The 27,670-nt window shown below is 36.8% G+C and overlaps 1 protein-coding gene across 1 annotated transcript; it reads left to right on the plus strand.

Moving 5' to 3' along the window:
* Window positions 1-4,882: 4,882 nt before the first annotated feature.
* LOC142164134 (protein NLP1-like) lies at window positions 4,883-27,435 on the plus strand. The gene is made up of 7 exons (XM_075221321.1): window positions 4,883-4,945; window positions 5,097-5,206; window positions 5,309-5,537; window positions 25,168-25,253; window positions 25,513-25,604; window positions 26,689-27,134; window positions 27,361-27,435. Exons 1-7 carry the CDS (start codon window positions 4,883-4,885, stop codon window positions 27,433-27,435), a joined length of 1,101 nt encoding a protein of 366 aa, XP_075077422.1.
* Window positions 27,436-27,670: the final 235 nt, after the last annotated feature.

The raw sequence follows: 27,670 nt of genomic DNA on the forward strand, positions 1-27,670 counted from the left end.
GGTCGTAAAACACACTGGAAAATATTGTGCAGAAGAAGAAGAAGAAGAAGAAGCTCAGAAAATTTCGTAAGAAAAAATTCTGGGATTCAAACTCTATTTATAGAGTTGCTGGCATTGTTTCTGAAAAGGTTTGCAACCTTTCAGAAACAGCCATGGCTGTTGGAAAAAGGGGTGTTTGAAATATTGCGGGAAAAAATGTATTTAAAATAATCCGGGAAAGAAAATGGGCCTGACCGAACCGGGTCGCGGGTCATGGGTTATTCTGGATTGAATTTTTCGTTAATTATTTAATTAATTAATTAAATAATTGAAAGAAATTTTGTCCAAAAAGATTAATCAATCAATCGATCCTTGACCAAATCCGAATCCAAATCCGAAGCCGAAGCCGAGCCAAGCGAGCGACGACGACGACGGTGCGAGGCTTGCCTTTTTCTTAACTCTTTAAGAGCTAGAAGAAGAGCAATTATATATATACCCATCAAAAGCCTTTTCTTCCTCCGATATGGGACAATGTCCCTTTCCCAAGGGAAACTCAAATATTTCATTTTCCCTCCATTTCTCATTCACCCTCTTTAAGCTACGCAAGCTTAAAATCCCAACAATCCCCCACATAAATGGGGAATGGCTATAAAATAAAGGAGTGCACGGACGCGTGTGTGTTTTACATGCAAGAATTAATTGCATCTGGATAAGTAGGTTTCCCTTTGAACTTTTCGTAGTGAACTTATATCGGATATACTCGGTCAATCGGTAGATTTGATATCTTTGAACCGTCGAGCTTTGTTGTATACCTAGACAACATAAGTCACACAATCAATCCTTAACCATCTATGATTCTCACGGTTGTGTTCGTTTCAGCCATGAACACCACCTGGTTTCATGAGTGCTTAGAGAATGGGCCTTTACTTTCATTCCCCTTGAAGCGACTTACATTTCACACTCACATAGGTGATTTCTAAACGTGTAATCCTATAGACACACTATCTGGTCATATCCTGCCAGACTTAGCAAATCATTAAAAAACCTTTAAGCTTTGTTGACTCATCAAAAAGCCTTAATGCTTTACCTCGATTTCTGAACATTGTCTTCATCACGAGAATGGGTTGAGTTATTTGACAATGTTGAACCGTCATTCATAACTTTGTTTGATCTCTTTGAACCTAGCTCGTGGGATCTCCAGTCTGCTAGATAGAGTTACCGTCATGATGACTTGTCATAGACGTTAACCCTATTCCCTTTGATGATCTTTCAACTGCCTCTCTAGATAGGCCTTTTGTAAGTGGATCCGACACGCTATCTCTTGACGTTTTGTAGTCAATTGTGATAACACCACTAGAGAGTAGTTGTCTAACGGTATTGTGTCTCCGTCATATATGACGAGATTTTTCGTTATACATAATGCTCCCTGCCCTGCCTACTGCCGCTTGACTATCACAATGTATAAAAATAGGTGCCAAAGGTTTGGGCCAAAATGGAATATCTTCCAAGAAATTCCAGAGCCATTCAGTTTCTTCACCGGCCTTATATAAAGCTATGAATTCAGTTTCCATTGTAGAACGGGCGATGCACGTTTGTTTGGATGATTTCCAAGACACTGCTCCACCCCCAATTGTGAAAACATATCCACTCGTGAATTTAACTTCAGATGATCCAGTGATCCAATTTGCATCACTATATCCCTCGATCACGGAGGGATATTTGTTATAATGCAAAGCGTAATTTTGGGTATGTTTGAGATACCCCAAAACTCGTTTCATTGCCATCCAATGTATGTGATTGGGATTACTTGTAAACCGACTTAGTTTACTAATAGCACATGCTATATCTGGTCATTTACAATTCATGATATACATCAAACTTCCCAATACTCTTACATAATCCTGTTGTGAGTCACTTTCACCTTCATTCTTTTGAAGTGCATAACTCACGTCAATTGGAGTCTTGGCAATTTTGAAATCCAAATACTTGAACTTGTCAAGTACCTTTTAAATGTAGTGAGACTGTGATAATGCTAGACCTTGTGGAGTCTTGTGAATTCTGATTCCTAAGATCACATCAGCAACTCCTAAGTCTTTCATATCGAATTTGCTAGCCAACATGCGCTTAGTAGCATTTATATCTGCCATGTTTTTGCTCATTATCAACATGTCATCAACATATAAACAAACAATGACTTCATGACCTGGAGTATTTTTAATGTAAACACATTTATCGCACTCGTTGATTTTAAACCCACCTGCCAACATTGTTTGGTCAAATTTGGCATGCCATTGTTTGGGTGCTTGTTTAAGTCCATAAAGCGACTTAACAAGTTTGCACACTTTCTTTTCTTTAACAGTTACCACAAAACCCTCAGGTTGTTCCATGTAAATCTCTTCCTTTAATTCTCCATTTAAGAAAGCTGTTTTAACATCCATTTGATGGATTTCAAGACCATACACGGCCGCTAGTGCCACTAACACCCTAATAGATGTTATCCTCGTTACTGGCGAGTAAGTGTCAAAGTAATCAAGGCCTTCCTTTTGTCTATAACCTTTGACAACAAGTCTTGCCTTATATTTGTCAATAGTGCCATCAGCTTTCACTTTCCGTTTAAAGATCCATTTCGAACCTAAAGGCTTATTTCCCGGAGGAAGATCTACCAATTCCTATGTATGGTTATCCAAAATTGATTGAATCTCACTATTGACTGCCTCTTTCCAAAACGCTGAATCAGAAGATGACATAACTGCTTGAAAGGTTTGAGGCTCATTTTCAAGCAAGAATGTCACAAAATCTGGTCCAAAGGAAGTAGATGTTCTTTGACGTTTGCTACGCCTTGGATCTTCTATACTTGGAGTATTTTCATTTGGTTCTTCCCGAGGTCGTTTAGGTCTTTCACTTAATGACTCACATTCAGTTTTATACGGATAGATACTTTCAAAGAATTCAGCATTATCTGATTCCATTACCGTATTAACGTGAATTTCGGGATTATCGGATTTATGAACCAAAAACCGACATGCTTTACTGTTCGAGAGACGACAATCAGGGGCTTTGTGACCGGTTTTTCCACAAATGTAGCAGCTGCCCTTGAATTTCTTTTTGTTCTGCTCCTTAGTCTGTCTAGAAGACCTCTTTCTCTTCTTACCTTTTGGAGCAGTCTCCTCAACGATATTAGCTCCCATGATCGTTGAATTTCCACGAGACTTCTTCTTGACTGTTTTGTTGGCTTCCTCAATCTTGAGACGAATCACAAGATCTTCCAACTTCATTTCTTTGCGCTTGTGCTTAAGATAGTTCTTGAAATCTCTCCATGAAGGATGCAATTTTTCAATTATTGCAGCCACTTGAAATGCTTCATTCATGACCATACCTTCAGCAATAAGGTCATGAAATATAAGTTGACGCTCCTGAACTTGGGTTCCAACAGTTTTACTGTCTATCATTTTATAGTCTAGAAATTTGGTAACCACGAACTTTTTCAAGCATGCATCTTCAGTCTTGTACTTCTTCTCAAATGCGTCCCATAATTCTTTCGAAATATTCATCGCACTGTACACATTGTACAAGTCATCCTCTAAAGCGCTTAAGAAATAGCCTTTGCAAAGAAAATCTGCCTGCTTCCACGCCTCAACAATCATGAATTTCTCGTTATTCGGCATGTCCGCAGCAGGCACTGGAGGTTCTTCACTAGTGAATTTCTGCATACCAAGTGTGGTAAGCCAGAAGAATGCCCTTTGCTGCCATCCTTTGAAGTTGGCTCCGGAAAATTTTCCTGGTTTCTCTGCCGGTGGAACAGCAGTCCGGCTTGACGAGGCTATCGTCGTTGCCGCAATAGTCGCAGAAGAATTTTCGTTGTCAATTGCCATTTCTCACTGTAAACAACAGAAGAGTTCAATTAATGGCAAAATCAGAACAGTAAACAATACTGTTATTAACAAAAACAGTATGTACAATAAATAAAATCGAAGTTTTTATATACTGTTCCACAGAAAAACGATGAAGTTTTTATGTTCTTCAAATCGTTTTATGAATTTCAATACTCTGATAAAGTTTTTATATCTTCAAATCAGAATAGTAAAATTCAGAAGGAGTAGAAAACCACATAGGTTTTAATCTTCACAAACAAAATACAGAATATAATAAAATAATTTCCTTAAGAATGTTATAATTCTGTATTGCTGTAATAAATAATTAAACTTTCTGGAAAAACAAACCAAAAAGTTAGTAATACTTGTTTAACGAAATAAATTCTGGAAAAAATAGTATAAGAATAAATGGAGCCCACTGAATACACAGTGTGTCCTTAAGAAAATTATTCCCCTCAAGTACCCGAGGTGCTGGAATATATCCTCCCAGGATAGAACGATTTAACTCACCAGTGTATTGGTACCAAAAACTCTGATGAACTGCGAACCACTCAATGGTCGTAAAACACACTGAAAAATATTGTGCAGAAGAAGAAGAAGAACAGAAAATTTCGTAAGAAAAGATTCTGGGATTCAAACTCTATTTATAGAGTTGCTGGCATTGTTTCTGAAAAGGTTTGCAACCTTTCAGAAACAGCCATAGCTGTTGGAAAAAGGGGTGTTTGAAATATTGCGAAAAAAATGTATTTAAAATAATCCGGGAAAGAAAACGGGCCTGACCGAACCGGGCCGAAGCCGAAGCCGAAGCCAAAGCCGAGCCGAGCGAGCGACGACGACGACGGCACGAGGCTTGCCTTTTTCTTTACTCTTTAAGAGCTAGACGAAGAGCAATTATATATATACCCATCAAAAGCCTTTTCTTCCTTCGATATGAGACAATGTCTCTTTCCCAAGGGAAACTCAAATATTTCATTTTTCCTCTATTTCTCATTCACCCTCTTTAAGCTACACAAGCTTAAAATCCCAACAATATGGCTACAGTTGACGCTGATGATGCTTCAAAGCACATTTCCACGTCCTATTTCTTGAAATATGTGCAAAAGGGGTTGATTCTTTCTTCAAAAGACAGATTCAATTGCCCATTTGAAGATTTTCTGGAGCCATGGAGCTGATGATCTTCTCAAAGAAAAGATCAAATCTTTTCTTCATCTATTAGATTTTATTTCAATTCCAACTTTAGTGCAGTTTTGGGCTCCTATAATAACTCAAGGGAAGTGTTTTCTTGCTGTTAAAGATCAGCCTTTTGGTCTTAGTGGTCTAAGAATAGAAAACACTGTGAAGAGTACAAGTAAAGGGTATCTATTGTACGCAACCTTACCTGTATTTCTGCAAGAGCCTATTTTCACGGCTCGAACCCGTGAGTACAAGCACAATGTTGATATTGGTCCTCTTGGCAGAGTTTCTAGAAATGGGGTTCTTGAATTTCGTCCATATGTGAAGTTTTACACCAAAAATGAATACCCTTTGAGGGATTTTGCTCAAGATTGTGGGATTGGGGGATATTTGGCTTTACCTATTTTAGAACCTCTTGGTTATAACTGTGTAAGTGTGCTTGAATTTGTTTCCATTTGTGATGGAAGTTATTACTTGAGTGACAAAATCAAGCAAGTTTCCGAGAAATTAAAGGTTTGTCCCTCAAACAGAAAATGTTTTAGACTTTGGATACTGCTATTGACTTGCATATATTAGTCTTGAGTTACGAATTGTTTGATTGGTGGATTTACTTAGAGCTCTATATTTTTTAGTATCATAACATGTATTTGGCGTTGGTTTTGACAAGGGGTTTATGTGGTCTTAACTTATAAATTGTTATTGATTAGGAAATTTGCTTAGAGTTCTATCTGTTTGTTAGTTTGAAAAAAATTGGGTTTGGCTCTTTTGTTACTTTAAGATGAAGAAAGTTCAAAATAAGAGCGATAAGGTGTAGAAAACTGGGAAAGGAGTAGCTGAGAATTACTTGTCTATCACATGCAGAGTTGAGTTTTCGGCCAGCTCTTGGGATGTCTCTTGGTGAGTACTACATTCTTAAAGTCATAGCATCGCCGCATTCCCGATCAAAGCTCTTTGTTTTCCAACTGTCACTTCCTCATCAAGTACCCAATGTTTCCGGTATTACTTCAATACTCGCCCTATAGACATGTACTCTCTTGGTCCTGCTAGCATGCCTTCCCGGTCCGATTGTGCCTCGCACTTGGACTCTCAACGGTCCCCGATCTTTCGGCGTACCTCTTCTAGAATGATGACATCTTCCAACTTGGAAATCCGCCCAATTCTAAAGCTTCGCTATTTCCTTCGAATCCATCTCCTCACCTTGGCAATGACCTCAGGCATCTCACAAGTCTATCCCATAGGAAAGACACTCAACTGATGCGTCGCACGCATCCTTGGCAAGATCTCCGCTATGATCATGCCGAATGTTTATAGTCCATGGCTCACACTCTTTGCAATATGGTTGCTCGACCTGGCAAACATGGCCTTCTCTTGACCATCCGACTCATCGGCATATCACCACATTCAGTAGCACCCTAGACTTTCTTCGACCAGCAGTATCGGGTTCTCGATCTCTGGTGGCATATAAACATCAATCTCTGCTTTGACATGATCTCTGTAATGACATCCAAAATGCACTCGCCATCTTAACTTTTGCCTTGACATTGTGTCATGGCATAGTATGGCCTTAATCGGCTCTGATACCATGTGTTACAGGCTCATTTTCTTACGCTCGCCAGCGGCACCGAATTGCCCGCGCGGCGCCTGCAGTTCCCTTTGCTACAGGCCAGCCTTTATCCTTTCCCAGGTTTTCCAAGCACGATCATGTGCCAAGAGGTTGTGAGTTCGAGTCACCCCAAGAGCAAGGTGGGGAGTTCTTGGAGGGAGGGAGTCGAGGGTCTATCGGAAACAGCCTCTCTACCCATAGGGTAGGTGTAAGGTCTGCGTACAAACTACCCTTCCCAGACCCCACTAGTGAAATTATACTGGGTTGTTGTATTTTAACATATCATTGGAGGTAATTTTCTTTATTTTCTCGATTACATATCCTCTTTATACAAAAGGGTTACTTGTAGTTATCTTTTAAATAATCTAACAATGTAAAAATTAAGGTCTGCACACACACTACCCTCTACAGACCACACTTATTGGTTACCTAGTATTGTTATCGGTGTACAGAAATTAAACTGTTACGGGCAAAATACTGATGCATGCCTAAGAAGTCGGGCTAGATAAATGCTTCTGTTAGCTCTGCCTCTAACAAATAGAATAAGAAAAAGATCTACCAACATCTGAATAAACCTATGCAGGTAACTACTCGGAACCAACTTTTCATAATAAGTGAACTTAGTAAAATGAAACAAGACGAATAACACGTCTTACTACAACCAGGGGCCGAGCTAGTCTATCAGTAACGGGTTGGTCCGATCCAGTAGTTTTGGTCCGAATTTTGTATTTGTCATAAAAATTCATTGAATATGTATTAATTACTTAATTTAGAACATACTAGTTTAAAATGATTATAACCTCGATTCTACAAGCTTTAAATTCTGGCTACGCCTATGACTACAACGTGTTAAGAAAATGAATATTCGATGTAACATAACGTGATCCAGATATTTTCAAAGTAAGAAGATAGAAGATTTCAAGAAACTTTGTAATTCTTTTTACATTCTCCCAATCACTACTCAAAAGTTCACATGTAGGAATTCCAACTTCAATATAAGAATGCTCAAGATAATGTCTTAAGCCAATTTTACTAGATGCATAATGTGAAAATGCACTTTCAAATTCAACAGCCCTACGCAACATCAAGTAGGTGGAATTCCACCTAGTTGGAACATCCAATCACAAAGTTTTTTTACAATTGAGTTGTTCATCATCAAAACATTCTTGAAACCTCTTCAACCACGTAGGAGACTGCCTAACATATCTCACTACATGCCTAACACATTCAATAGACACTGAAGATTCTTTTAAACCATCCTGGACCATAAGATTCATGATGTGAGCCATACATCTCACATGAAGGTGATTACCGTTCATCAAATTAGTTCCCATTTTTGTTAATTGCTTAGACAATTCTTTTTCTGTCACATAATTGGAGCTTGCATTATCAACTGTGACAGTGAAGATCTTATTTATCCCCCACTCACGTAAGCACCTACCAATACCATTTTCCATATCTTCGCCTTTATGACTAACAATAGGACAAAAATTAATTATTCTTTTATGCATATTCCATTCACTATCAATCCAATGGGCAGTGATACACATATAATTGATTCTTTGTATAGAAGTCCAAGTATCAGTGGTAATACATACTCTTTGTTTCGTTTCTATAAAAGACCTCTTCAACTTTTGCTTTCTTCATTAAAAAGATCAAAAACAATTCCTAGGTACAGTACTACGGGAAGGGATCCGAAAATAAGGTTGCGCCACTTTCATAAAGTCTCTAAAACCTTCTTTCTCAACAAAGCTGAAAGGAAGCTCATCAACTATTACCATACGACATAATGCCTTCCTACACTCTTCTTGATTAAATTTTCAAGTAACAACAGCTACATCACCTTGACTATCCCCCGGAACAGATTGAAAACCTAAATTTGATTGTTTTTTATCAACAATAGCAGGGCGTTTAGGACATTTAAACATATGAGAAAGAAGTGTCGACGTATCGTCTTTGGTCTTAAAATAATACTCAATAAAGCAATAGTCACATTTTGCTTTTGTACTCCCTTCGGAAGTAATAATTTCTGTAAAATGATCCCACACAATAGACATTTTTTTCCTTTTTTGGTTATATTTAACTCCGTTGTTTCATATTGGCTTATTGCATTTGAATTAGAAGCCCCACTTTCACCTATCATCTTATCACTTTGTATATTTTCAGCCATGCTATGAGTCACTACAACAAGAAAAGAAAAGGAATGAAAATAATAATTTCCTTAACAGATATTTAAACAAAAACTGTTAAAATCTATCTCAAAACAGCACAAGGCAGAGAAGGCAACTTGAAATTTCAACAAGAAAAGAAACTTACCATCTGCTGCTCTGGGCTCTGGCTATGACGACAGGGAGAGGCGAGATGACGAGTTGGTGGGTTGGCAAGTTGGTGAGAGGGAGAGGGAGATAGTGAGTCTGCTGCTCTGGCTGCTGGGTGTAATACTGAAATTAACACTTTTAGACGTTAGGGTTTCTATTTTCTAATGTCTCAAATCTGAATGCCTAATAGAGTATTGGTAAAGAAGGGTACTGGACAAGTGGACAACTGTAAAGAAATACTTTTAAGTTTTAACACTTTTGCTTGTATAATGCCACGGCCCACGATAAGAGAGGGATTTTTATTACTTAGAGTTTGACTGCATTCTTGGATTCAATCTTATTTCATCTTGCTATTATTCCTACTTGTTGCAATTACTTTTTCTTTTCAGTCGTTCTCTAGTTGAGGGCCAATTGTTGTCAGAATTTAGTAATTTTGGTATGGGTAGACTCGTGGTTTAGTGGGCGTTCATATTTCGTGTCTTGTGCCGGATTCCGAGACGTGGGCCCCACGAGCTATATTTTGAGTTAATTTCGGATTTTTATTGAAAAATATTGTATTTTCTTATGGAATTGATTCCTATAATTTTTAGTGATTGTATCGAATTATTTTGGCTAGATTCGAGCGAGACAGAGTTGGATAATCATGAAAAAGGCCTTCTAGTTGATTAAATTGGAGCAAATTGAGGTAAGTCTCTTGTCTAATCTTGTGAGGAGAAAATTACCCAGTAGGTAATTAAATTAATAATTGTTGCTAATTGTGGGGACTACGTACGCACGAGATGACGAGAGTCCGTATAGTTTACAACTCAAAAGCATGAATTACTTGTGCAAGTTGTATCCTTTACTTAATTAAAATTATTTGATATATATATATATATATATATATATATATATATATATATATATATATATATATATATATATATATATATATATATATATTGTTAATTCTTAGATAAAAATATTAAAAGATGAAAATCTCATATGCTTAATTTTCTGTTTAAATTAATTAATTGTTAAAAGAAATTGTTCATCCTCCCGTATTTATCTTATAATAAATATACTCTCCTTCCGGAGGTACATAAGAAAAATGTCCTCCTTTCTTGTGGAGCGGGCTGAACGCCTCAGCAGGATAGATGTATCTATGGATCGCGCCGTACGTCTCTCGGCAGTGTACACGACACTCTGGATCGGGCCGTACGACCTCAGCAGAAATCATGCCTAATAATAATAATTATATGATACTTTGATAGTTTATTGCAGCTTGTAAAGCTAATTGATAAATTGAAAATTTATTGGAATTGAAGGAATTTAATTAATATACTGAGAATTGTTGCATTTGAAAGAATTTGATTATTTCTGCTGGTTAAAGAAAATCATTGTAAATTCTATAAATCATGTTGATCTAGATATTGCTATTTTTAATTTTATTTATTATTATTGACTCTTAGTGAGTGTCAAAGTCGGCCATCTCGTCTCTACCACTTCGAGATTAGGCTTGATACTTACTGGGTATACGTTGTTTACGTACTCATGCTACACTTGCTGCACTTTTTTGTGCAGGATCTGAGGCAGGTACTAGTGGAGGACCTATCATCGTACATCCACGTTATCCAGAGGCGTAGTTGTGAGCTGTCTTGATGGGCCGTTCTGTAGCTACCAGTGCCTCTCCTTGTATTTGCATTCTGTCTATTTTTATTTCAAACAATATTTGGGATTTTGTATAATCTACTAGATGCTCATACACTTGTGACCCCAGGTCTTGGCACACACATTGGTAGAATTTGGAATTGTATTATTTTTTTGGATTTAAGTTAATCGGCATCTTTTCTAATTTCTTTAATATTGCTAGAAAAATAATAAAATTACTTAAAAAATTATTCTGAAAATAATTGATATATGTTTAATTTATTTGTTGGCTTGCCTAGCTGTAGTGTTGGGCGCCATCACGATCTACAGGTGAAATTGGGTCGTGACATATATGCTTGCTTCACTTTTTACATTAATTTTTATCACCTAAGTAAGGATAGTACAAATAGTTTAAAGAACTTCAATACCAGAATAAATTACTTTAAAATTCATAGTAATGATTTAAGATCAATGAAAGAAGAATTATAAGAAGAAAAATAAAAAGAACAAGAAGCCATGTTAAGCCACGGACCATGAAAATGAACGCTAGCTAGACCATAACACATAAAAATAAATATTATAAACATTTGTTAGTATTACCAAAACTAATATATTTTAACTTTTCAATATTAGTTCCTAGAATTAAATCAACTAATAAATAATTTGGAAGTTGTCTCGACGGACCTTGATGAAAACCTAACCAAGCATGTCATAATTGAGAAAATGAAAGATCCACTTCAACCTAGAAAATAAACCCTGATCTTTTTATTTTTATTTTTATCATATTTATATAATTTCAATTTCAATACTCCAATGAATTTATGATAGTATACGAAGTCATCTCTCGTCGTCTTCACCGAGCTTTTCATAGAATAGTTCCATAAAGAAAGATTAATTAATTAAGGAATTGTACATACATTTTCTCATTTTGGCTTGTCACATAATTATCAGTAAATATGTAAAAGAACATTAATAAGTACGTCTGATTTTGTGAATTCACTCTGGATGTAATTCAGCAATTATTAAGCCAATGCCAAAGCCCATTTGCTCTTCAGTAGTTCTATATTTAATTAAAAAGGCGGATTGAGAATTTGAATTTTATGTTATATTAATAATCAAACCAACATACTAGAGTATGTACTAAATATTCTTATACATCCGATGATTCTTTAATACAATTATAGAGTCGAGGCAAATGCTACTAGGTTTACATTAGCCTATACCTAGTAGGCTAATGCTAAAATTCGCTCTATGTCTAAAATTTTGCACATTTAATTTGCTCATAAAAGGAAAAAAGTAAGAATTCCTCTAAAGGGCGCCTCATATTATTTTCTTATATACGCCGTGAAGTAAAATATTATCCACTATAGGTTTTATACACCTTTCGAATTTTGTTTAGTGCATGTGTGTCCCTCCTTGAAATCCTTCGCCCTATACCCACCCTCTCTCGAGTGTATGCTTCAGCAGGAATCATACAAAAACCTGTAGTAAAATAACCGCTCGTAACCTAACCTACAAAATATGTCATTACTGAAATTATTCTACTAGGTACTCTTTTCCACTCTTCTTATATTTGAAAATCCAAAATACCTCAAGAAGTAGTGAAAACTCCATATACATTAACATGTAGCATTTAAAATAGTGATTAATTAAGACTAGCATTTAACAAATGATAACAAAATTTTGTAAGTACACGAGTTGCTGTTGTTGTAATTAATGTTTACGTTATATTTTGCTAGTAGTTTATTTTCATATATACTTTTTATTTTCTCGTTGTTTTCTCCTTCTTCTTCTTCTTTAGCTTCATTTTTTTTTCTTCCAGATTTTTAGTTACTTCTGGCAAATTTCCTTTGTTCATTCCTTTAGAGTGTATCGACGTTTAATTTCTGGTTTGTGTTTACAATTTTGTCATAATATAAAACAAATTTTACGATGACACTTTTTGACTATCTCTACAATTAAATCTACTTCAGATTATGTGAATCTTCAAAACCAATTTTTTAGTAAGTAAATACAAGTGCTAACTACTTGCCAATGGTTGATTTTGAATTGACAAAACCAAAGAGAAGACTAGTAAATTTTTGTTCTTGTGATTGTGAGAAAAACAAAATACAATCAAAATGTTTTCTTCTTCCCTTGAATTCTTGTCAAAAAAGAAATCAAATCAGATGTCAAATCTCCAGAGTTTTCTTCAATCAGTAACACTCGTTGTCCCTTCAAAACTTCTCCCAAGGGTAATTCTTTAATTTATTTTTAAAAGAGACTTCTGAATATTTGTTTGAGATTGAGGTATAGTAATAGATCGATATCAAGTTTTCTTGTTTGCTTATTTGTATATATTTTCATACCTTATATATTCAAAGGTATCATAAATTCCTTTTTGTATATAGCTTTCATTTTCTTTCTGATGAATATGATATAAAATCTATTTAGCTTATATATAGATCCTTTTTTAAGCACATGAGATTCAAATGATAAAATCAAATATGTTTAGTTCTCCCTCCGCTTGTTTATCTAAGTAGAAAATTGGAACAATCTTCTATTTTAATGGCAAACTAGAGTTTATTTTTGTTCCTTTTTAGTCAGGTGTTCTTGAGGAAAAATAATCAATTTTATGAATAACATTTATAGAATGCATCTAAAGTAATCATTTTATTTTCTAAAATTTGCTTTATGGTTTCAAAATTTATTTCCTATGCACTAGATATTTTTCTAAAATTTTGAATATATAGAGATTCTTTTATCACTCGTCATTTTTCCTTATTTTCCTTCTCTCTTTTTTCTTTTTGTTTTTTCTTTTTACCATTTATCTCTTATTAATTAGTTTGATTTCTTTTTATAATGTTGTAGAATTACATGAATGATCCAATTGCCAAGGAAAAATCTGAATATTTCACACTTGGAGACTTGTGGGATTGTTATGAAGAATGGAGTTCATATGGTATTGGTGCTCCTATTGCTCTAAAAAATAATGAGAATGTTGTGCAATATTATGCTCCTTACTTATCAGCCATCCAAATCTACACCATCAAATCTCCAACAACACTTAGGTATTATACTTTGATTCTCTTTACTATTTTCATTAATTATCGTACTTCATTGATAATTTATCATAATATTTTTTTATCGGTATTATGATCATAATATTTTTTGGCGGTATTACATTAATCCTTTAAGTATCACACGAGTTTTAGAATATTCTCGTCATTTATTGGGGTTAAACTTATTTTGAACTCGCGTAATGAACAAACTTACTCTTTGCATGTACATACCCTTCCTCTCCCCCATATTAGGGCACTTGCTTCCCTTTTCTTCTTTTCTTCTACACAACAATATTTTCTTTTTCCCTTTTCACTATTTTATTTCACACCATCTCCTAATCGAATATCGATCTACACTTATTTCTATTGAATTCCTATTTTTTATTTTCTCTTTAATTAAGTTCTCTTATCAGATCTCATGATCATACTCTTTATCCAAGACATTGATCCAAAGCTCGTGTGATAATAAACACAAGTTTTAATTTTTATTTTCACTTTACCACCATGCAATTATCCTTCACCCATGAATCTTGAATTCACTCTATCTGTTTACCCGAAAAATCGGATATAGTTGAATTTATAAGTAGTTCTAAGGATATGTGATATAGCTTGACATAAATCGTACATAGAAGTGGAAATGTTTAGATTCTTGGCTATAGAAACGGAATATAAATTATTGAACAAGAAGAGTGAGTATGCTGAGTTAAAACAAGCTCAAGAGATTTATTCTTCAATAAATAGAAGTAGTCTTTTCTTACAATGTGTGAACCTTCCTTGTGCTTACAAGGATTCCCCCCATTTATAGTAGAGAGATCTTACTTTATTTATAATAAAAAATATATAGTGGAAAACCCATGATGAATTATCTCTTCCTCGATTCCTGCCAAGATTCTCCCCCTAGTGTGGTTGCAACGACTCCTGTCTGCGAGCTCGATACTGGCTCGAGCTCGGTATTGGGTCGAGCCCTCGGCCTTGAGTTCGAGTTCGGCATTCGGGGTGAGTGTCAATCGGTCTGTGCATCTCCGACAACCTTCACGTTGCCTTGCGGTTCGATTTGGTCATGGGCTTGATAATGATACCGAGCCGATTTCTCGATCGGTCTTGGAGCTCGAGGATTATTTGTACTATCCTCGGAACTCGTCTCGAGCTTTCACTTCGATCGCTTACCATTCGAACTCGATCAAACGTACGGAGGCCGAAATCTATTTTGACCGTATACACTATCATATTTTAAGATTTTTTCTAAAAGAAAGAGAAGTAACCAAAGGATGAAAGAGTACTACTCGTGGCTGCATTGGAAGAAAAGCTTATAAAAAGTGGAGTGATTATGAGTTTGTAGAGAAGAGTCCACGGACAGGAGAAAACTAATTAGTGGACAACCCCAAACCTTGTACATCTTAGATTAATGTCATTTGATTTTTGAGAACAAAAAGGACATAAGAGTCATGATTAGTTTAGAATAGAAGGAGCTCTAAATTTCTAAAGGGTATTAAGTTACCAAAAGCTAACTCACAATTGGTAACAAATGGAATCATACATAAAAATCAAATCTAAAGGGGAGCTTTCCATAGTTGTTCTATCCATTACTCCTATAATTCTATATATGTACGAATAAAATGCTTAACCGACACGTGTCTTATAGAAATCCCCCTCTTTTTTAAATTTTCGATCTTCTCAATCATTTTTCCTCCCACTCTTGAAAATTATGCACACCTCAACGTACTTACAAAACCTAATAATTTACCCTAAAAGAAATATTTAAAGTGAAGCATTCACTTGATCCGACTTCATAAAGTCTTTGTGATTGTTCCAAAAGAAACGAAGCAGAAGATATAATAGAGTTAGGATAGTTATTGGATGAGGTCCACCTAATGTTAAATGGAGAGGCACATATAATAGATTTATATGAACATCATGTGTTATCCATAGTAAAACTAGTTGTTAAAACCGATAGGTATGAACATTTTAAGTGCATTTTAAGAATAATGCTTTGCAAATAAAACTTTACGTACTTTACATAAAAGTATGAAGGTACAATTAATTCACGTAAATCTATCAAACAATTTTTATTCGCGAAAACCCTAAAGGTAATATCAGAGGTGGATGTTGACATAATAAGAAGGTGTATGCCCTAATACTAGACACGCAATAGTTTGTGGTGGTGCTTCACGACTCCAATGCACTATGTCCGTAATATTGTAATTAATGAAGGTAAGATTGGTCAAAAATTCGGAGGATCTTCTGTTACACAGAAATCAATACCTTCTAAAATAATATTGGACCTCACAAAAATAGAGAAAAAAAGGAAAGTCTAAGCGCATATACTTGTGGACGGGTGAGGCTACTATATCTAAAAGGGCCTTAGTTGCATGAAATAAGGTCTGTTTGCTTAAGAGTGCTGGAGGATTGAGTATTCTCAACTAAAGAATATGGAATCGGGCTACTGTGAGCAAACTACTTTCTCATAAGTTCTTGTTGCATTAATCATAACATATCCCGAATTATCAGCCATAGTCGCAAACTCGACCTCCTAATAGCCGTACCATCTTCTTCAATCGATCCAAGCTCACATTGCAGTACATGCATCCTATTGGATAGAAGGCAGAACTCTTTATAGAAACTTCATCAGGAGTTATGCAACCCCTAACCTTCTCACATGAGATAGCCCACCTGTGTAACCTTATATCGACCTCTAAAGCCATTGCCATAGTTACATCCATCATGAAATCAATTAATCTTCATGGGTTCACACTCATCCGCCGGCCGTAAGAATCCCTTCATCCATTAACATTACCCGAAGTTCCAACAATATGTTTAAAACTCAGGGCCATACTACATCCGCAAAATGATGATCAAATATTCACATTTTCCTACATTCCGATCAAGCCCCTTCTCTTCATATTCGAACTTCCTAGGTACAGAAAATAGCTCAGGGATCATCTCCCTCGAACCATCAACACCGGAAACGCAGATTTGATCCTGAAATCGCAACACATAACCATCTCTGATAACTTCTTCTTAGGTACCATCTCTCAACACCATGCCTAGAGGAAAACAAATGAAGATCAACATGCTGATGAGCCTCAATGCGTTCAATCAAGGACGGTGACACCACAATATTAACAAAAAATTCACCAAATTCGGAGATATCGAACCTCAACCGTAGGCAACACCAACACTAGGCAGAAATAACAGAACACTCCTCTACAAGATGATGATACTAGTCCCCCTCGCATTCGCAGGGAAAAGTATACTGCACCACATCTATACTATCTTCATAACTTGTCGGTGCTCAACCGATAACAAATGTCTGACGTCGCGTACGAATAAGTAGGAAGGAATCGAAGGCATAAGCTTCCACGAAATCAAATCGTACGATGAGGAATCAAGGAAGGGAAGCTCTCCTACCACCCATGTAGCCTCTCGAAGATAAGTACAGATGTCTACGTACCAATCCGCAAGACTCTACTAGACTTGCTCATTACATGTGAGACCTAAGTGAACCTAGTGCTCTGGTACCAAGCTGTCACGACCCAATTTCCGTTATAGGTCGTGATGGCGCCCAACGTTTTAGTTAGGCAAGCTGACGGTGAACCATCTAATTAATTATTTATTTTATTACTTTTAAAATCACAAGTTTTTATTAAATAAATAAATTTGCGCATTTAAAATCATGGATACATACAATGCTAGTAAGATATAAAATAAAAAGTGACAATATTGGAGCAAAACCATTAACATCAATTAGAATATTCCAAAATCTGGTATCACAAGTGCATGAAAAACTGCTAAGAAATACAATACCAATACAACATCTGTCTAGAATGTAAAATAGGTAGGATAACATAAATAAATATGAACACGACTCTGTGTGCTGCAGATAGTAACATGGGATGCATCTCACCGTAAAGTCCTCGTAATAACTGTGCATTTGCGACCAAATGACCACCAAGAATATATACCTGCATAATAAGTGCAGAAGTGTAGCATGAGTACGAAAATCAACGTGTACCCAATGAGTATCTAGACTAAACCCGGATAAGTAGTGGCGAGGGGTCGACATCGACACTTACTAGTAGTCTAATAAATCAAGTACAGTAAATAGTAGACAATTATGAAGCATGGTAATTAAACAGTGAAAACAAATATAGATACATGTTACAATCCTCATCTAAACAGTAAACACAAAGTCCTCAAATATCGATTACTTCCTCAAATGGAGTATATAATATGGTCCATACCAGATAGATCATCACATCTCAAGTCAGGAAAATCCACGGATATACAGGTTTCTTGTAAAATATTATGCACGATTCTGCCGAGGCGGGCGGCCATATCCCATAAGAGTATTTCATGAAATTGCCAAGGCGAATGACCTGATCCCAAAAGAGTGTGATACATAATACTGCCGAGGCGAACGACTCGATCCCATAAGAGTATGTTATAATATCCTGCCAAGTATAACGACCCAATCCCATAAGAGTGTGATACGTGATACTGTCAAGGCGAACGACCCGATACCATAAGAGTGTGATACATGATACTGCCGAGACGAACAACCCGATCCCATAAAAGTGTGATACATGATACTGCCGAGGCGAGCGACCCGATCCCATAAGAATATAAAGTTTTTACGGGTCTTTGATCCTACTCACGAATATATGTATGAGTTGTTAAAATAAAAAAAATGTTCCGATGAATATGCATAACGCGGAAGAAACCCGTAAGGAAAGTACAATTTCTACGGCTAATCAAGTAGCTCATCAAGTATCTAACATAGCAAGTACGATACTCTACGCATGTCTAGTCTCAGGCTAAATGTAAATAAAAGTATTTAAACACGCAAGAATAACTCAAATAGCATAATTTAAGCATGCCGTGAGTCTAAGTCTACCCGGACATAATAAGAAATTCTAGCATACGCACAGACACTCGTCACCTCATTCGTGAGTAGCTCCCACAACATGTAGCACATAATAAATATGACACATACAGGGTAAATTCCCCCTCATAAAGTTAGACATGAGACTTACCTCGCTTTGAAGTTCCATAACCGGCTCCAACGCCTCTCTAGTACCTCAAATCGATGCCCATCAATCCGAAACTAGTCAAACAAAGTACAACCAATAAAAATATACTCCAATACTCATAATTTAACAATTTATAATAATTGCCAACTCCGCTCGAAAAGTCAACAAAGTCAATCCTCGGGCTCACGTGCCCAGATATCAAAAAATTTCGAAGATAATTACTACCCATAACACCACGAACTCAAATATATACTTTATTCCAAATTCCATGTCAAATTTCGTGGTGAAAATCCAAAAATACCAAATTCTAGGGTTTCTTCCAAAATCTCACATTTTCTACAAATTTTTATGTTTAAATCCTTATATAACTAATTTATTTAACTTACAACAAGTGGGAATAACCTACCTTGTGTTGCTTGATAAAAATCTCCTCAAAATAACTCCCCAAATTTGGACACCCAAGTGAAAAATGAGAGAAAAACGAGCCAACTCCCGAATTAAAACAGCACCGTTCGGGCTCGACCTTCTTCGTGATCGCGTAAAATACCTCGCGATCACGAAGGACAACCAGCCTCACCCAGGACATTTCTCTACGCTAACACGAGATCCTCCTTGCGATCGCGAAGCATAGCCTGCCCAAACCACCGCAAACGCGGCTAAACAATGCGAACAAGAAGGCTAAACTTAGCCTCAACGACTTTCCTCCTAAGCGATCGAGGCAGTCCTTCTGCGGTCGCATAGAACAACTCTTCCAAACATGCCATCCTCCTCAATACAGTGCATTCGCGACTCAGCCCACGCGAACGCGAAGAACCACCTGCTCCAGCTCCGCGATCGCGACCCCTTCTACGCGACCGCGATGAACAAAACCTCCGTCAACCCAGCTAACCCTTCGCGATCACATAATTACTTCCACGATCGCGATGTAAACCAAACACATCAGAAACCAGTAATGACAAAACAATGAGAATTTGTCCGAAACCATTCCAAAACACACCTGAGGCCCATGGGACCTCGTCCAATTACACCAACTAGTCCCAATACCTTATCCAAACTTATCCAAAGACTCGAAATGCCACGAATAACCTCAAAATCATGAATCGATGATCAAAATCCTTATTTTAACTTTCAACATTCAAACTTTGACGAACACGTCCGAATTATACTTAAACATTCCGGAATAGAGCCAAACTTTACGTACAAGTCATAAATTACTATACGAACCTATTCCAAGGCTCATAATCTTAAACGGATATCAATAACACCAAAGCCCACTTCATATCAAACTTAGAAATTTCTAATAACTTTCAAAATGCAAACTTTCCATAATAAGCGGTGGAATGCTCCCGGGCCACCCGATAATCAATCCAAACATATGCCCAATTCTAAAATCATTATATGTACCTATTGGAACCTTCAAATCCCGATTCCGATATCGTTTACTCAAAAGTCAAACCTTGGTCAACTCTTCCAACTTAAAGCTTCCGAATTGAGAGGTTTCCTTATGAATCGACTCCGAACATCCCGAAATTCAATTCCAACTTCGCGTACAAGTCATAATACATAAAGTGAAGCTACTCAAGGCCTTAAACCGCCGAATGACACGCTAGACTCAAAATGACTAGTCAGGTCGTTACTATTTATAAGTATCCTCTGTCCATCTATCCGTCCGGAAATGCACATAACATTAATTTTATTAACAAAATACCCCCACGTCTAACAACATAATTGGTGGGACTTTCATTTAATGACGTGACAATTTTTTACTGGGCCACGTGTTAGCTAAAAACAAAACATGGGTCTTATTTGTACCTATTTACCTGATCCAATCCTATGGCATAGAGTAATAATAAGTTGGGTTATTATAACTTTTTTGACTTGGGTAACAACCCATAGAAACATCAAATTTCACTGCATTATTACTCTCTAACTTTCCTAAAATTCTCACCTATTTCATCATCTCATCAAGCAACGGAATCACACTCTGAAACCCATGAACCACAAGCCATTCATTATAATACAAATCTGGATACGCAATTTCAATCCCATTCACATCATTAACCTTTATAATCTTCAAACTAAGCTCATTATACGTAATTCTCAAACTTAGTCTGATTCTCATTCAACTTATTCAAATCACTCCAGTAAAACACAAGCGACATTTAATCTAAAAAATGATTGCTGGTGATACACTAAGGACTCGACTTGAAATTCGGGTTTCTATTTGTATTTTGATGGTGTCACGACCCAAAACCCTAACCTGTCGTGATGGTGTCTATAGATGGTACTAGGAAAGCCGATTCTTTTCAAAATTCTTCAAATGTTTCACAAAATAAACCAAAAGCTTGATATGATAGAGTTTTCATAAAAACAAGAGTTAAACTCAAAATACAACGCGAAAAAATAGCCCCAAATATCGGGGTGTCACCAAGTCATGAGCATCTAAACAACTAGTCTAAGAAACAGTGTCTACAAGGGTATGTGTCTAAATACCAATACAAAAAATAAAGATAATAAGAAAGGAGAGACAAGGACTGCGAATGCCGACAACTACCTCGTGAATCTCCGATACTCAACTGCGCACGAGATCAACGTCCTCCGTGACCGGATACATTTGGATCTGCGCATGAAGTGCAGGGTATAGCGTGAGTACAACCAACTCAGTAAGTAACAAAAATAAATACGGAACTGAGAAGTAGTGACGAACTATACATACAATTACCGTTCACTTCAGTAATTTCAGCAATGATAGTAGACATGATTCAATTCCGGCAATATAAGTTAAGTCAGTTGTACATTTACTAAGTTCAGATAAACCAGATACAATATTTTCCAAAAGTTCAGAACAATGACATAATTCAGCTTAGTGCAACAACAAAGGAAACATATGCAACCTCATAGGGTAACAATCACTCAAGCTCTCAGTAGCTCAAACACTCGGCTCTCAGCCCTTAGTAATCACACTCAATAGGTACATGCGCTCACTGGGGGTGTACAGACTCCGGAGGGGCTCCTTTAGCCCAAGCGCTATATCGCTATGGCGTGCTACCCGATCCAATCATATAAGTAGCCATAAGGCTCCTTGCGGCGTGCAACCCGATCCATATACATTCAGCCCTCAGGCTCGTTGAGGAGTGCAACCCGATCCATATACCTCACATAGCTCACAACTCGGCACTCAGGACCTATCTCAGTCACTAACCTCTCTAGCCTCTCGGTCTCTCAGAAATCATACAAATCAGCCCAAAAGAGATGATAACAAGTATCAACAAGAAAACAAGAGGAAACGGAGATATGACGCGCAAGTAAAACTATGACTGAGTACAAGACAATAAATAACAGCTAATTCAACAAGTACCCGACCGCTGCGGGTCCCAACAGTGATATCATATGGCTTAAGCATGGTTTCTAACATGAGTGGCAGTCAAATTTCTAGAAGATAGAGGGAACATGTAATTAACAATAAGCTATTCGACTTTACAGTCTAACGGGACGGACCAAGTCACAATCCCCCACGGTGTACGCCCACACGCCCGTCACCTAGCATGTGCGTCACCTTTAAAATAATCACATCATACCAAAATTCGGGGTTTCATACCCTTAGGACCATATTTAAGACTGTTACTTACCTCAAGCCGCACAAAATCCTACTCTGAAATGCCTTTGCCCCTCGAATCAGGCTCCAAATGCCTTGAATCTAGCCACAAGCAGTACGATATAATTGATATAGGCGAAATGAATCAATTTCACAAGAAAAATACAAAATTATAAGCCAAAATCCGAATTCAAAATAGTGAAAATGGTGAAAAATCTCGAAGCCCCGTATTTATATGTTCTGCCAGGCCTTTCACATATGCGGCCTTATTTCTGCACCTGCGTAAAAATATCCGCACAATGCGGAACCCACTAAAAACAATGGGCTCGCACCTGCGCTCCAGGTCTCGCACTTGCGGAGTCGTTTCTGTGGCCCTTCGTCCACTTCTAGGGAAATGCCCAAACTTTCCCTTTCTGCATCTGCGGGCCATCCTCTCATCTGCGGGTTCGCAGATGAGCATCCTATATCTCACCTCCGCCCCCTTCCCTTCCTGGCATTGCCCGCCTCTGCGGCCTCCTCTTCACTTCTGCGGGTCCGCACCTGCGGTCTCCCCACCGCAGGTGCAAAACACCAGAACACCAGAAAACTCAGCAATTACCTAAGTCCCAATTTCAACCCGTTAAGCATCTGAAACACACTCGAGGCCCCGTGACCTCAACCAAACATACCAACCAGTCTTATAACCCAATATGAACTTAGTCAATCCCCAAAATCACCCCAAACAACATAAAAAATACGGATTACGCCCGAATTCAAGCCTAATGAACTTCTAAACTTTCAAATTTCACAAACGACGTCGAAACCTATCAAACCGCATCTGATTGACCTCAAATTTTGCACAGCAGTCATAAATGACACCACGAACCTACTCCAATTCCCGGAAATCCAATCCGACCACGATATCAAAATTTCAACTCTCGGTCAAATTTGCCAAAAATTTTAACTTTCGTCAATTCAAGCCTAATTCTACTACGGACCTCCAAATCACCTAACGGGGATAACAGAACCATCAAAATTCAAATTCGAGGCCGTTTACACATATGTCAACATCCGGTCGACTTTTCTAACTTAAACTTCCAATTAAAAGACTAAGTGTCTCAATTCACTCCGACATCACTCCGGACCCGAATGAACCAACCCGGTAAATCATATAACAGTTGTAGAACACAATAGAAGCAGAAAATGGGAAAACATGACTACAACTCTCGAGATGACAAGTCGAGTCGTCAAGTGTGGGTGAAATTTTAGCTGAAGAAATCTTCAATCCAAGAAGCAATGACATACTCGTCATCGTAAATCGGAGACACAATATTTTTGATGTTATGTATTGAAAATTTGAAGATCATTATTTAAGCTCGTGCTGTAAAGGGAGCTAGAGGGGGAGAGTAGGGATTTTGGAGGAAATGGAGGGATTGAAGGGAAGAGAGTATAAGGAGCTAGAGGGGGAGAGTAGGGATTTTGGAGGAAAGGGAGGGATTGAAGGGAAGAGAGAGAAAAGGGATTGCAACAACGACGGTGATTGTAGGGTGGTGGTTTGTGAAGCAAGAAATGGGAGAAGTGAACTAAATAATGAAGAACGAGAGTGAGGAAGGAGCTGTTGTTAATTTTCGTTTCAAGATTGGGAGAAGAAGAGGGGGGGAGTTGTTTTATAACAAACCATAGGGTCGGATCAGGTAAATGGGTAGAAATAAGACCCATATTTGTTTTTTGGCCGACAATGTCACGTGGCCCAATAAAATATTGCCATATCATTAAATGAAAGGCCCACCAATTTGCTCGTTAGACGTGAGGGTTTTATTTAATAATTAGTGTTGTGTGTTTTTTCGGAATGATAGATAGACACAGTGTACTTATAAACCATTTAACAAATAATAGGTCTAGTTTAGACCCTTTTCTGAAACTTTAAGAGGTGAGGTTGCTAATGTCCATAGAAACGTCATAAAGCTGCAAGTCCCAAACAAATGGATACGTCTCTCTCGTGCGCGCACGTGTTTGATGGTGGAAAAAATGGTTAAATCGACTCAGCCAACTCAAAATTATTTTTAATTGTTTGTTTATCTATTATATTTTGCTTAGTTACCAAACTAAACTATAAGAAAAAAATAAGCCTTTTTTTTCTCTCTTTATCATGGCTAACATAACAAACCAAAACTGAGATAACTTTTCTTTTGCAATGGATGGATTAATTCTCTACATTCTTTTTTCTTTCTTGTGGCCGATAAGTTTATTTATTTATATTTAACTATTTAGATTTTGATAGTAGTCCATAAACGAGATATATGGTTGCCGACCGTGCACATTACGTGCTTGATTTGTGACATATTTGTGCTTGTCAAATCTTTAGGTTTCGTGAATCAATATATAATAATGATATGTCGTTACTGATACTCTTTCATTTTCTACATAAACTTATCAAAAGACCATATTATTGATAGACTTGATCTTGAGCTAGCGTAAGTGAGTGAAGTAAGTGGTAGTGAAAAACTCTCGAGGACTTCCAGCAATAACTCAACAGACTCCACTTTTGAGCCTGTAGAGGGCTCAAGAGATCCTCTTTCGGGATCAGTCCCGTCCCGAGATGTAGTAGCCAATCAACAAAACATTCAAAGAAGTTATGAACCTTCAATGAATGTTAATGAAAATCGCCTTGGCTATATGTATTTTCAACATTCTGAGATTGCCTCTCCCTGTTGGAGAATTCCCTTGGTGGAGAAGGTGTCTACACTTAATTTTTCTAATAATTAGTTAGAAGTTTTTAAATAACATGAGAATGTGGGAGGTTAAGTTAGGGTTTGATGAACAAGAGGTTTTCTTTCTTTTTGATAAGTTGAGACTATTTTTGAAAAGAATATATTTTTAATAGTCACTTAGTATTCTTAATTTTGTATTTTAAAGTAATATTTTTTGATTTTTTTTGGATATTTCAGATATATGAATTTACTGAGAAGCATCCAGGAGTTCAGACACTGAAGAGCATTGACTTGTCTCCTGCAAGTTGGATGGCTGTTGTTTGGTATTTTTTTTTCTTCTTCCTATTTTGACCTTTGTAATAATTTCAAGTGAAATTCCAATGATACATTGATGAAACAATTAAATTTATTTTTTCCACATAGCAATAAAATTTATCAATTCAATATCTTATAGAAATTTGGAATTGATGTTAATGATAATTGTTTTCTAGAAATTATTATTAAGGAAAAAATTCTCTCCATTATTCATCTATTTATTCAATTTAGAGAATTTGAGTTAATTCTCTCTAATTTTATTGTTAGGTACCCAATCTACCATGTACCTATGAAGGGAGTTATCCAAAACATATCAACACACTTCCTTACTTATCATACATTATCAGCATCATGTCAAGGTACGTCTTTCAATTTTCCTATTCGCGTAAATATAAGTAAAATCTGGTTCTTGGCACGTTATGTGCTTGGTTCGTGACATATATGTGCTTGTCAAATCTCTAGTTTCTCGTACTTAATCAATATATATATATATATATATGGGTGAACCCATGCTCAAAGACTCCTATGATGCAATTATTATTGGGTGCACCTTTACAAGTGAAATTGATAGTTCAATCGCACTCTGAAGGATTTTGATTTCGGAACGAAGTATAAATATATATGTGAAAATTACTAAAATTTTAAAAGAATATAATTTTGAACCTATAATTTCTAAAGTGTAGTGAGTTCATGGTAAGAGACTTTGTTAAACCCTAAATTCTAGATACACTTCTTCACCACAATGCACCCATACCATTGAAATCCCGAATCTGCCCCTGATTTTACATGCTTGGCTAGTAACATATGTAGTATATACGATTCAAATATTTAGTTTACCGTACTTGAATCAATATGTTGTATGAGGAGACCAAGATATTGAAGGAACTGATTTGGAACTGGAGTCATTTTATGTTACCTTCAAAATAGACTTTTTTGTACAAATCTAGATTAATCAGCCTAAACAGGTACGAAATATCGAGTAGAAAAACTGAACCAGACAGTTTAGTTTGTCAACCCAAAAAAGAAAAAGAAAGAGAACAGTCATCTTGACTCAAGATGAACTGAAAGAACCCTTGAACCTTTTTGTTGAAGGCTAAGAGAGCACATGAGACCAAAAGCTATTTGGTCCCCTTCACTCAAGCTTTACTTTCTTGCTTCTTCTGCTAATACACCTAATATATAAACAAAGAGATAGCTATTACAAAATTTGCTAGAAATTCAGTGATCAAATATGGCTGCAGTTGAAGCTAATGATGCTTCAAAGCACATTTCCACGTCCTATTTCTTGAAATATGTGCAAAAAGGGGTTGATTCTTTCTTCAAAAGACAGAGATTCAATTGCCCATTTGAAGATTTTCTGGAGCCATGGAGCTGATGATCTTCTCAAAGAAAAGATCAAATCTTTTCTTCATCTATTAGATTTTATTTCAATTCCAACTTTAGTGCAGTTTTGGGCTCCTATAATAACTCAAGGGAAGTGTTTTCTTGCTTTTAAAGATCAGCCTTTTGGTATTAGTGATCTAAGAATAGAAAACACTGTGAAGATTACAAGTAAAGGGTATCTATTGTACGCATCCTTACCTGTATTTCTGCAAGAGCCTGTTTTCACGGCTCGAACCCGTGAGTACAAGTACAGTGTTGATATTGGTCCTCTTGGCAAAGTTTTTAGAAATGGGGTTCTTGAATTTTGTCCATATGTGAAGTTTTACACCAAAAATGAATACCCTTTGAGGGATTTTGCTCAAGATTGTGGGATTGGGGGATATTTGGCTTTACCTATTTTAGAACCTCTTGGTTATAACTGTGTAAGTGTGCTTGAATTTGTTTCCATTTGTGATGGAAGTTATTACTTGAGTGACAAAATCAAGCAAGTTTCCGAGAAATTAAAGGTTTGTCCCTCAAACAGAAAAAGTTTTAGACTTTGGATACTGCTATATATTGCATATATTAGTCTTGATTTGGGAATTATTTTGATTGGTGGCTTTACTTAGAGCTCTATATTTTTTAGTATCACAACATGTATTTGGCGTTGGTTTTGACAAGGGGTTTATGTGGTCTATACTTATAAATTGTTTTTGATTAGTAAATTTGCTTAGAGTTCTATCTGTTTGTTAGTTTGAAAAAAATTGGGTTTGGCTCTTGTGTTACTTTAAGATGAAGAAAGTTCAAAATAAGAGCGATAAGGTGTAGAAAACTGGGAAAGGAGTAGCTGAGAATTACTTGTCTATCACATGCAGAGTTGAGTTTTCGGCCAGCTCTTGGGACGTCTCTTGGTGAGTACTACATTCTTAAAGTCATAGCATCGCCGCATTCCCGAACAAAGCTTTTTGTTTTCCAACTGTCACTTCCTCATCAAGTACCCAATATTCCCAGTAGTACTTCAATACTCGCCCTATAGACAGGTACTCTCTTGGTCCTGCTAGCA

Source organism: Nicotiana tabacum, chromosome 9 (genome assembly GCF_000715075.1).
Source record: "Nicotiana tabacum cultivar K326 chromosome 9, ASM71507v2, whole genome shotgun sequence".
In the NCBI taxonomy this organism is placed as follows: domain Eukaryota; kingdom Viridiplantae; phylum Streptophyta; class Magnoliopsida; order Solanales; family Solanaceae; genus Nicotiana; species Nicotiana tabacum.